This window comes from Engraulis encrasicolus, chromosome 13 (assembly GCF_034702125.1).
Source record: "Engraulis encrasicolus isolate BLACKSEA-1 chromosome 13, IST_EnEncr_1.0, whole genome shotgun sequence".
Taxonomy (NCBI): domain Eukaryota; kingdom Metazoa; phylum Chordata; class Actinopteri; order Clupeiformes; family Engraulidae; genus Engraulis; species Engraulis encrasicolus.
In genome coordinates this window covers 28,415,711-28,428,210 of record NC_085869.1, presented here as the reverse complement: position 1 = coordinate 28,428,210, position 12,500 = coordinate 28,415,711, and the positions used below count along the sequence as shown (strand labels likewise).

At 45.5% G+C, this 12,500-nt stretch overlaps 1 protein-coding gene across 1 annotated transcript in view; it reads right to left on the bottom strand.

Annotated features, from left to right (window-relative positions):
• Positions 1 to 12,500, bottom strand: part of clybl (citrate lyase beta like) — a 134,117-nt gene that overhangs the window by 18,077 nt on the left and 103,540 nt on the right. The window contains exons 4-5 of the mRNA XM_063214550.1: positions 2,783 to 2,884; positions 1,247 to 1,340 (exon numbers count right to left, since the gene is read on the bottom strand). Of these exons, the coding sequence (XP_063070620.1) occupies positions 1,247 to 1,340; positions 2,783 to 2,884 (196 nt within the window). The remainder of the gene's footprint in view (positions 1 to 1,246; positions 1,341 to 2,782; positions 2,885 to 12,500) is intronic.

Genomic DNA, 12,500 nt, shown 5'->3' with positions numbered 1-12,500 from the left:
TTTTTTTTTAATAATTAGGAAATGTATCATGTCAAACCTCCCAACTGTCCTTAATCTACCGTCATTGCTTCTCCGTTTTCATCTGTTTGCTCAATCACCTGCAATACTGTTATGTGGTCATTGATTCATTTTTGTATTTAAACATGGGCAGAAGTTTCTTTAAATCTCACTTCAGGAGAAGTGGGTGGACTGCGTACCCCCGCGTACCGCGCCCACTACACCCCTGACTGCATGTGTCCACCACGGTTTGGCACCACGATTTGTGCTCTGTGACAGCTTAGGATTAGGGGTGGTTTTGGTCTGGGCACAATTTTGCCGTTTTCATTGCTTGTTTCAAAACGTGGGGAACCTATGTCGCGAGCGCGGTTTACGGCCCTTGAGGCCATTTTATTGTAATTGTAATGCAGCTTCACATGAAATATGTCATGTTTTGTAAAGGAGTCTTTATTATGTACATTTGCAACACAACTAAGTTACATTTCAGGGGACCTAGAAAAGGTGGGGTCTGTTGTAAAGGTGGCTGGTTTGTCTTCATAGTACGGCCCTTGGAGGACTTTTACAGCCCTTGGAGGAATTTGAAGTGGCCCTTCAAATGAATAAGGTTCCTCACCCCTGCTTTGCTGACAGGTTAGGGTTAGAGGTGGTTTTTGCTCAGGGCACAGCTAAGCATTCTCTGGTTTAGCAACAGAAATTTATTGCGACCTCAGGAAAATAACTTAAATTTGCACGAGCCTGGTCACGTGACAAAATTGCTTTTCTGCTGTGTTGCCCTCCACGACTTAACAACAAAATACATTGCACCAACACACAGAATGCACTAGCGTGTTGATACCACGACTTGTCATGATGACAGTCTGACAAATATGACCTGCAGCAGAAAACCATTAAGGTCTACTGCTTTTACCACACAGTCTAACGTTATCCATGGCTGACTCATGCCATTCACAGACAACAAGATTACAGCCATTTCTATTTACAGTACTTAAACGATGTGCTATATGCCAACACCTTTTTAGCTAAGCAGATCCTCGCACTTACATACAGTACATGCATACAACAGTGAGGGAGACAGTAATGCAGAAATACCAGCACTTTACAGCACAGTAGCCGAAACAGTAAATTGTTAACAGCAAACAGCAAAACAAAACAAAATAGATCATAACAAACAGATACTTAATAACTATCCCCATGACATGTTTGGCCTAATACAAAAAGGAGTAGAGTACAAAAGAGATAGAGAGCGAACCTATGCTGGCACAGAAGTCGTCGGACCCGAAGACCACGCCGTCGTGATGCAGCCCAGCCTTGGGGCCGAGCTCCCGAACCTCCGCACACACATCCTGGGAGAACACACACAGCAGACAACATGCTGGGTGAGTGAGTGTGTGCGTGTGTGCGTGTGTGTATGTGTGTGTGTGCGTGTGTGTGAGTATGTGTGTGCGTGCGTGCGTGCGTGCGTGCGTGTGTGTGCCTGAGTGTGCACAGTGGCAGTTGGAGAAAGCAGGCTGCCTGGCAGTCATTCAACTCACCCAGTCAGACAGCTCATATTTCAACCATTACTGCCTAATACTGCTGTCCTGCTCGCTTCTGTTCTACCTTCCCAGTCTCAAACCACACAAATGAATGCACGCACTCACGCACACAAAAAATATGCCACTTTCTGTGGATGTCTTGTCTTCCATGATCACTGAGTCGCACAAATGCATAGTTATCCACCTACATTTAATGACCCAAAGTAGCTTTGTCCCACCACGTCTGCACCACGAATCATAAATCCATCATTCCCTAAACCCTGTCCAAGGCCGCGGAATCTGGTGGTGATGACTGGCGGGACAGAGGGAGGGACAAAAAAAGACGGGGCAGGGAGGGAGGGAGATAGAGAGAGGAAGAGAGAGACAAAAAGAGAGAGGAAAAGAAACTGAGAAAAACAGAGGAAGAGAGGAAAAGGGAGGGGGACAGACAATAAAAGTAAAAGAGGGGAAAAGAGAGTGAGAGAGAGGAAGAGAGGGACAGAGTGACAGAGTGAGAGAGGAGAGAGAGAGAGAGGGGTTTGGAATGTGATGTGCAGTGGTGTCAGGCGTGGAACAGATGGACTTTGTCTGAAGCTTTTTGTAGGGTTCCAAATTAATTTCACTTCTCGCTGTGGCACAGCAATATATTTTCCTGTCGCTGCTCTGTGGACCAGGCCCTCGCCAGCACGACAGTAACTTCCAGCGAAGACAAGAAGAGGGAAACAAACAAACAAAAATAAAACAAACACAGAAAACACCAAAAAACTTTAATAAAATAAAATAAAATAGGGGGATATAATAAAAAAGCAAAAGAGAGGACATCCTCTTTGCTCTGTGAGATCCCATTCAACATCATGCCCTCCCTCCCCTCTATGCATAAGAGGGGCAAATCACAGAGAAATTCTAACTGGAGACTAATTAAAACAGAGAGTCAGGCTGGAAATGACTTCTGAAAAGAGTGTAAAGAACATGCACATGCTAACACACACGTACACAAACACACAGTAACATACACGCACGCACGCACGCGCACGCACGCACACACAGACACACACACAGACACACACACACTTAAAAAAGAAACGCACAAAAAACTTTGATTGGTACTGTTGTTTGAAATCAGGAAAGCAGCCGCTGACACCCGTCTCCGAACATCTCTTTTAATCTACATGGAGCAGGTTACGGGTGCAGCTGGGTTTTTTCCCCCTACGTTGGCATTTTTCTTTTTCTTCTCCCGCTCAGATTAGCAGCCAGACAGGCAGTTACTTTACCTTAAAATTTAGCAGACCCACAGCAGTTTCCACAAAGGTGACCAACCGAATGGGCTCCGCCAGCGACCGGCCTTTCAAGTGATGCTGAAATCTGTCAACAAACTGGAAAACAGAAGGAGGAGAGGAGAGGAGAGAAGAAAGGAGAGGAGAGGAGAGGAGAGGAGAGGAGAGGAGAGGAGAGGGGGGTAAAGAAGAAAAGGGCCCTGTCATTATTATTTATGCCATTAATTACGCCCACTGTCACAAGCACTGTTTGTGCTTCCTTAACACATTCACGAGGTGGAGGAAACAAGAGAAATATTATAGCCTGCTGTACGCCACCCAGCCCATCACTGCATGTCAGAGTGACTTCGTGTGAAACGGGCGAGACCATGACACAGCTGGAAGTTCAAATAACACAGTTCCTAGAGACTATATGTGGAAAGAAGAGGAGATAAAGAGAACGGCAGAAAGAGAAAAAGGAGAGAGAAGGAGAGAAAGGCAGAGAGATAGAGAGAGATGTTAAGAGAGAGAGTGATGTTAAGAGAGAGAGATGTTAAGAGAGGGAGATGTTAAGAGAGAGAGATATGTTAAGAGAGAGAGAGATGTTAAGAGAGAGAGAGATGTTAAGAGAGAGAAAGGGAGAAGTGTGAGTGGGTGTTAGTCAGGTCTTGGCGGTGGAGATTTCCCTCTTCTCTTCGCCTGTACTTGCACCCTCTTCCTGCCAGCCCTGCCCATGGAGTCTGCTGCTTTACAGAACCCCCTCTGGATAGCCGGCCTGTCTTTCGGAGCACAGCACTAAAAGGTGCGTGTGTTTGTGACAGAGGGGATGTGTGTGTGTGTGTGTGTGTGTGTGTGTGTGTGTGTGTGTGTGTGTGTGTGTGTGTGTGTGTGTGTGTGTGTGTGTGTGTGTGTGTGTGTGTGTGTGTGTGTGTGAGTGAGAGAGAGACAGAGAGAGAGAGCGAGAGAGAGAGAGAGAGAGAGATAAAGATAGGGGGGTGGAGGCAGAGACAGACACGGCACAAACGGCAGAGAGAGCACAAACGAATGAGCATACAGGTTAAGGGGAATAAAGACATAAAGACAAAGCTACAAGGCTCAAGGCTGCTTTTTCAGAGGTATTTCACCACAGCGTTCCAAGGCTTTTATTTTTTCATTATTTGATTTTTTTTCTCCAGTCCTCTACGACTTCCTCCTCCCCTCCTCCTCTTCCTCTTCGCCTTCCTGGTGTAGACGAAAGGGGAAAAGCGAACTCGCCGAGATGTGTGACAATCTAGAGTGTGATATGACACTTCTCCCGCACTTTCATACCCCCCCGTCCCTAACACACACACACACACACACACGCACGCACACGCACACGCACACGCTCACACACAGAGGCACAAACGCACACACGCGTGCACACACACACACACACAGCACCACCACCAGCACCACCACCCTCCTCTTCCTCTATTGGAGGCTCACCTAAGAAGGCTTTCAAATGAAGTTTGGCCCTTTGAAGACCAAAGCATTCCAATTTTTTCCAACAGACCAGTTCACAGCTAGGTCTGCCCGGCCTGCCAGTGGGGTAGCCCAAATTCCCAAAATCTATCATCTGGAAACACACAAAAGCTCCCTCTGTCACATATTTCCTTTTTAAAGCCAGGCGAGGGAAAAAAAAAGAATAGAAGAGAGAGGGGAATGGGGGGAAATAGAGAGAAAAAGACAGAGAAAGAAAAAGAAAAAGAGGGAACTCTCAAAATAGATATGTGTAATTCTCTGTCCCCATTGCATTTCCTCTCTATCCCTCTCTCCGTCTTTCTCTTTCCATTTTGAACACAGGAGACAGGGGATCAAAAACATCTCAGGTAAGTCGACACTTACAAAAAAAAAGACAAAAATATACCACACACATACTTGTTTTAGCTCACCAAATTCTCCTTTATTGGTAAGGTGTATTATACTTTTTTAAATGGGGAGGAGAATTTTAATCATCTCACCATTCAATCTCAGTTGGGATAAATCATATCTAAGAGATTTGCATAAATATAAACCATCAAAGACTTTTCATCTTCAAAGGCGGGTTTTCGAGACCCAATAAGCTTTGTACTGTAATCATCGGAGGTCACCACCCTGCAAGGGGCAGCGCTGCTATGGCAACATAGGAAAGAAAAAAAAACTAGCGCTGAAGGCTTAGCATAATGTTGGCGCCCCCACAACACACACACGCACACACACACACACACGCGCACGCGCACGCGCACGCGCACGCACACGCACACGCACACGCACACGCACACGCACACGCACACACACACACACACACACACACACACACACCCAACCGTCCCAGTCCCCCAGTTACAAACCAATACCCACCCCTCCAACACCCCAACAACACCCCAACACCACAGCAGAGGAAACAGCTCTCAGGGTTCCCAAAGAGCAACACTTGTTTGGCCACGGCTCCATTTCCTCCTTTTGGAGTGTTTATCGCTGGCTGTGTTTTTCTACTTTTATTAGCTCAATGTAATATGGAGTGCGCCACAATAATACTGTTGAGGAGTTAGAGGGCGGTGTTCTGTGGGATTCAGTGTGCGTGCGTGCGTGTGTGCGTGCATGCAACGTGCGTGCCCTCGGGCGTGCATGGTTGAGGAGGGGCGGATGGTTGGGATTGGAGTGTGTATGTGGGGATTATTATGGTGATCTATGTCCGGTGTGGGGTGTCCGAGTCGTTGCATTTTGTTGTATGCTAGAGACCCCTCCCCACACTATGAAACCCTTTCCTCCCTACACTTCCCAGCATAATAGGGCCACCCCTTCCAAAGTGTCACATTGCCCCCTCCCCTCCTCCAAAACCATTATGATTGAGCAGGCCATTAGAGGTTTCTGCAAGCCACCTCAAAATTACAGGTACCGCCTTCCACTCGGCTAAATACAACACATGCCAAACCCTGAATCAAGCATGTTTATTCAATCTGCTGAGGGTCCATTGCCCGCTGCCTATTGGGATTGGCACACGCCTATTTAACACGCGTAGCAGTCGTCGATGGCACTGGTTCCTTCTGTTTTTTTGTTGTTGTTGTTGATGCACAAAAAAAGAAAAATCTTGAAAGAGGCCATTGAGGTTTCAAGGAGACGAACGAGGGGTTCTTGCGTTGGTCGAGTGGCATGAAGTGAGTGTAAAGCTTCTTTTTAAAGTGCTTGTTCTGGCCCCTGTCAAATACCCCCGTCTCACCCGAAAAAACCTTGAGCCACATTACCAGGCCTTATACCACAAAAAAAAGGGGGGGGGTGGATTTGAGAAACTGATTAGAAGAGAAGAAAAAAGGGGTAACCCTCCAACACACACACACACACACACACACACACACACACACACACACACACACACACACACACACACACACACACACACACACACACACACACACACACACACACACACACACACACACACACACACACACACACAAAACAGTGAAAGGGGCTGAAAAAAAGAAAAGAAACGATAGAAGAAAAGGGAGAAAGGCAGAAAGAGGAAAAAGAGAAAAGCGGGAGGCGAGTGGACAAGTTTCAATTAATTCCCTTTCAAAAGGAGGGGCAGATTAAATGTTTCCGGCCTGCTGAAGTGTTCATTTCACAGAGCGCCCAGAAAGGACAGAAAGAACAGAGAGAGAAAATTGGGGAGGGAATGAGAGGAGAATGAATGAGTGAGCAAGAATGAAAGAGAGTGGAAGAGCCAGGAAAAGAGAGAGAGAGAGAGAGAGAGAGAGAGAGAGAGAGAGAGAGAGAGAGAGAGAGCGAGCGAGCGAGCGAGCAACTAAGAGAGACAGAGCAAGCAAGCGAGAGAGAGCGAGCGAGCAACTAAGAGAGAGAGAGAGAGAGAGAGAGAGAGAGAGAGAGAGAGAGAGAGAGAGAGAGAGAGAGAGAGAGAGGGAGAGAGCTGCTCTTTCAGTTCAGTCTCTTGTGAGTGAGGCAAGGGGGGCCCCCCCAATAGAGGCGGGGCCCCAGAAGAATGCGCACGGCTCCGAATTTGCGGGAGGATTGTCCCCGGACAAAGGGACAGCGTTACGCCTGTTGTCGTCCAATAAGCCTTGTCAGTCAAACAAGTGCAGCGAGAGAGAAGAGAAAGGCCTCGCAAAAGATTTCCACACAAAGGGAAACAAGTAAGTCCATCTTTTTTCAGCAACAAACCCAGTCTAGAGGCTCCTCTACCCCAATATCAATAAAATGAGGAGGAGGAGGAGGAGGAGGAGGAGGGTGTGTGTGTGTGTGTGTGTGTGTGTGCGTGCGTGCGTGCGTGCGTGCGTGCGTGCGTGCGTGCGTGCGTGCGTGCGTGCGTGCGTGCGTGAGCATGTGTGTGTGTGTGTGTGTGTGTGTGTGTAAAGTAGGGGTGGCAAAAATAAACAAGAGGGGGATTTACGGTTTCAGCCACAACACAAGAAAGAAAGGAAGAAAGAAAGAGTGGTAGATGACAATAAAGGAGAGGGAAACAAAAAAAAGGATAGAAACAGAGACAGAGGTGTAGAGACACCAGACAAGACAGGCAGAGCAAATAATAGGCCAGGAGAATAGCAAGTCCAAATCTCTAAGGACCAGTTAGCAAGTGTTTAATCCAGAGCAGTGTTGGGGAAAGCAGGAAAAAAGCTCCCTGACACACATAGATGTGTGTATACACACGTGCGCGCACGCACGCACATGCACACACACTCGCACACGCACACGCACTCGCACTCGCACTCGCACACACACAGGCAGAAGTGGAAAATAGACTTCAGAGCAGAGCAGTCATTCATTCACGGTTAAGGCAGTACAAAGCAGGTGAAAGAGGATGATTATGGCCCTGCGACTTATGGAGAAAATAATCGACTAATAAGTTGTAATCAGCCTGCCTGATGGGTAGAGGCACACAGAGAAAACTGATTTGCTCAGTTAACTCATTACACCAGCCGTGTTAAGAAAATAAAGAAAGACAAACAAACATCACATTGCGACATGTTTGAGTCTTCAATTATGGAGAGCGGGGTCATTTCACGTGAAATCAGACACTTTGGGACCCGACCGACACAGATTTCAATCATACTTGGTGTGCCTGTTTAGTAGCAAGGTAGCACCCCAGAACTGCATTTGTGTGAATCTGACACCAATATTAAGGGAGAAACAGACTAGGAAAGGTTTACATGTGAGGGTAGGACACTATACATTCAGCCTTGATTATATCAGTCAGTGTAAGTCACAAAAAGATGTCTGTGGTGTTATTTGAAAGCTCTTTTCTGGCTCTACAAATTACACAAACCGCATGGAATACAGCAACCCTCAGAATATGAATTATGATACATTGAAAATTTTTAAATTGAATATCAAAAATACCAGTTCCTAGTCTAAACATAGCATGCAGTGTCATGAACAACACCTGAAATGCTGGTGTTTGGTTCTTTATTCATTTCAGAGATAATGGGACTTATAAATATGGCATCATACAGTTCACCTAGTAATAACATGGTAATACAATAGTAATATCACATGACAGCATGTCCATCGGAATATGTGAAGGATGGAGATGGTCCATGAGAATGCAGGAAGTTCAGTTTCACCTCTCGAGTGCTTGGCATACATTCCTCAACACGTGCTAGCCACTACTTGACATCATATACAGCTACAACATACCCTTTGATGCTTGAACATTTAAAAAAAACTTTTACTGAGCTTATTCTTTCAACCCTGCCTTCTCTGAATGCTGAAAATGGTCTAGCTTCCACTGTGTCCATTGACAATGGGCAGAAGCTGTGTAGTTTTTGAGTACATGGAATAGGGACCGACGAGGGTGCAGGGCCCACCGGGAATATGCCTGTGATGCCAGATGGCCAGTCTAGCCCGGTCCCTGACACTACTCAATTACTATTTTATTACAACTCATTTCAACCTTTATGTCCCGTTATCTCTGAAATTAATAAAGAACCAAACACCCCATTTTCAGGTGTTGTTTATGACCTTACAGGCTATGTTTAGACAAGAAACCGGCCATTTAAAAATATACGTTTTTTGATATTCAATTTTAAAATTTTCAACGTATCATAATTCATATTCTGAAGGCTGTTGTATTCCATGCTGTTTGTGTAATTTGTAGAGACAGAAAAGAGCTTTCAAACAACACCACAGACATCTTTTTGTGACTTACACTGACTGATATAATCAAGGCTGAATGTCGTGTCCTACCCTCATATGTAAACCTTTGCTAGTCTGTTTCTCCCTTAATATTGGTGTCAGATTCACACAAATGCAGTTCTGGGGTGCTACCTCGCTACTAAACAGGCACACCAAGTATGATTGAAATCTGTGTCGGTCGGGTCCCAAATGTGTCTGATTTCACGTGAAATGACCCAGCGGTAGAGACAAGGAAGTAGGGTACCACTGCAAAAGGAAGACAAGGGCCATACAAATCCATCCAACTTAATGTCAACGTAATGTGTGACTTAAGTCACCCAAGTCAATCTTGAGCAGTTGAAGAGCAAAGAGGGAAAGCATTAGAATGAAAAAGGGAGGCAAAATACGTAGAGAGAGAGAGAGAGAGAGAGAGAGAGAGAGAGAGAGAGAGAGAGAGAGAGAGAGAGAGAGAGAGAGAGAGAGAGAGAGAGAGAGAGAGAGAGAGAGAAAGGAAGAGAAAGAGGATGGAAGAGATGGAAGAAGAAGATGTGTAGAGAGAGAGCAAGTATATTAAAGAAAGAGGCATAGACAGATAAGAGAAAGTCAGTGAGGAAAAAAAGAAAGTGAAGTGAAGTGAAAGCCCAAATGGGAAACTCCAGCTCCCATTGTCATTGTGACACAGCACTCCACAGCATACAAGTGCACACAACAAAATTGCATTTATGCGTCACCTGTGCAAGGGGGCAGCCCTTAATGGCGCCCCAAAGGGCTTTCCCTGAGGGGCATGCAATTCAGTACACGTCTTAAAGGAGAATTCCGGCCAGTTTGGATTAATATCCCATCTTGGGTGGACCGAGGGAAAGGGATGAAAGGCAAAACCGCGAGAAATTTTCATGCCTGCTGCGCAAAGTTGTTCAATTGCGCTGTTTTCGGTTAAAACCTGGCCCTTCGGGCACGTATTTGACCTGTTTTAAAGCTCCTAGCGTGCATTAAAACCATTTTGAACGCTTTGGCCGTGGTGTGTGGGTCCATACAAGTCGATCTAGTGGTTCACATTTCCATTAGGTAGCATAGGTACGATACAACAGGAGTTTTCAAAAGTGGCGCACCTACCTCTTTCAGCTTCCGCCTTCCAACTACGTCCGCAAAATGGTTCGCCAAAGTGATACTTCATAGTAATCCATTTTATTTTTGTCCACCAAAGACGAGCCACAAGAAACATATTCACATGTTTTCATGTCCTGAGTTGTTATTGTCGCGCAGATTCACTTCTCTGTCACTGAACGCAGTTTAGTGACGTCATGGTGTCACATGACTCCTGGAAGGAACGCCATTCGCTCATCCAAGTTATTATACATAAGCGAGAAAGAGAGGCGCTGTCGTAATATACTGTTTGATATTTTGAGATGGATCCTCCGTTGGGGTAGTTCAATTGAAGAGTTTGGTGGCCATGGTTATCTTTTTCGAACCAGAATATTTGTTACAGATAAAGAATTATTCCTTCCAGGAGTCATGTGACACCGTGACGTCACTAAACTGCGACATGATGACAGAGAAGTGAATCTGCGCGACAATAACAACTCAGGACATGAAAACATGTGAATATGTTTCTTGTGGCTCGTCTTTGGTGGACAAAAATAAAATGGATTACTATGAAGTATCACTTTGGCGAACCATTTTGCGGACGTAGTTGGAAGGCGGAAGCTGAAAGAGGTAGGTGCGCCACTTTTGAAAACTCCTGTTGTATCGTACCTATGCTACCTAATGGAAATGTGAACCACTAGATCGACTTGTATGGACCCACACACCACGGCCAAAGCGTTCAAAAGGGTTTTAATGCACGCTAGGAGCTTTAAAACAGGTCAAATACGTGCCCGAAGGGTCAGGTTTTAACCGAAAACAGCGCAATTGAACAACTTTGCGCAGCAGGCATGAACATTTCTCGCGGTTTTGCCTTTCATCCCTTTCCCTCGGTCCACCCAAGATGGGATATTAATCCAAACTGGCCGGAATTCTCCTTTAAGTCGCTTGCACATCTATCCGATCCGACCAGACCTTCCAACTACGACTAGTCAGTTGTCTGTCTGCTCCTATCGGTCTTCATCGGACACAGTTTGCTAGTGGTGTGGATCGGCACTGCCCTCACGATCCGATCCGATCACGATTCGGGAGGTAGTAGATCCGATTCGATTCGATTCTATTAGATCCAATCCGATTCGATTCAATTCTACAATGCATTGCAATGCATTAAATTTCTACTGAACGCAAAGCAAATGTTCAGCCATGATGAGGAAATACAAGTAGTCAGATACTGAGCAACAATTTATTGGCTGTTTTCTGTATCAGTCTGTATCAGTCTTGCAATGTTTTGAAGTGTTTTTATTTAATTTAACATTAATTTGCTCCCGAAATATCCATGGAAGTAATTGAAACGTAAAAAAATTGCCGGATTGATTCTGGAACTTGCCGGATCTGGATCTGGATCGTCCATGCCCCGGATCGATTCGGATCGCCGAATCGATCATTGTTGACACCACTACAGTTTGCTCCCACCAACACTCTCCTCAACCCAACTGAACATGCTCAAAGTACGGACGGAGACCCACGACCACCAACGTCCTCCAACTCCCCCAGACGCACCGAGGCAACTCTGTCCCAACTGCCCCCCAACGCGTGACAATAACCAACCATCAGGCTGGTGTAGAGACGCCATTAGAAGCAAAAGGCTGTGAGCTTTATCTGAAATAAGCTGTGAAGGGGTATAAACAGTCCAGTGCCATAACCACAGCTCCCTTTCTACAGGGGCCTTAGGCCGGCCGCACATAGGCTCCGACAGCACTGCGGCGCACTTTCTCTTCCGACATAATTCGGACCTCCAAACCCAATTTCACCCGAACATTGCATTGATAGTCAACGGGCGGCGCAGACAAAATAGAACTTGTCTCTAATTGCTATCCGACATCGGCGCCAGTGTGCGTGGTTCTATTGAAAACAATGGAATCGAATTTTAGCTGAGCAGTGCTCAGCACTTTGTCGGAGCCGGTGTGCGGAAGCCCTAACAAGGAAGACACAAAAGGCCCAAAGTCTGAATGAATTTCCTATATTTCATATCACACACTTAAACTACATTAGAGAGTACATTAAATACATAATAATAAGCTATAAGGAGGCTGGTGCTAATGAGTGGGAGTTGTTTTTGGTATGTTTCATGGAAGACTGAAGTAGTACATGAACTATAATGCTTATATGTCGGGTTTCTGGTGCCAAGAATCTACCAAGAGTGGAATTCCTTGTATCGTGGACTTAAAATAAAACGGATTGTGATACTGATTACTTGTGAGTTCTTTTTAGGCTGAAGTGGCCCACTTTCAATGCACACACACCACCATATCTGTACGCATTAGTGAAGGAGTGAATTACATACAGCCATAAAACCTCTTACAATATACTATGCCACTCAAGATCAGTGTGAAGGCAAAGTCAGAGGCCAACACATTTCTGGTGCGCTCGGCTATTTGTGGTTTTCTCTCCCACTATGCTACAGATTTTTTTTGTCTTGTTTTTCTTTCATTCTTTTTTTTATAAAAAAAAACAACTGAAGTGGGAA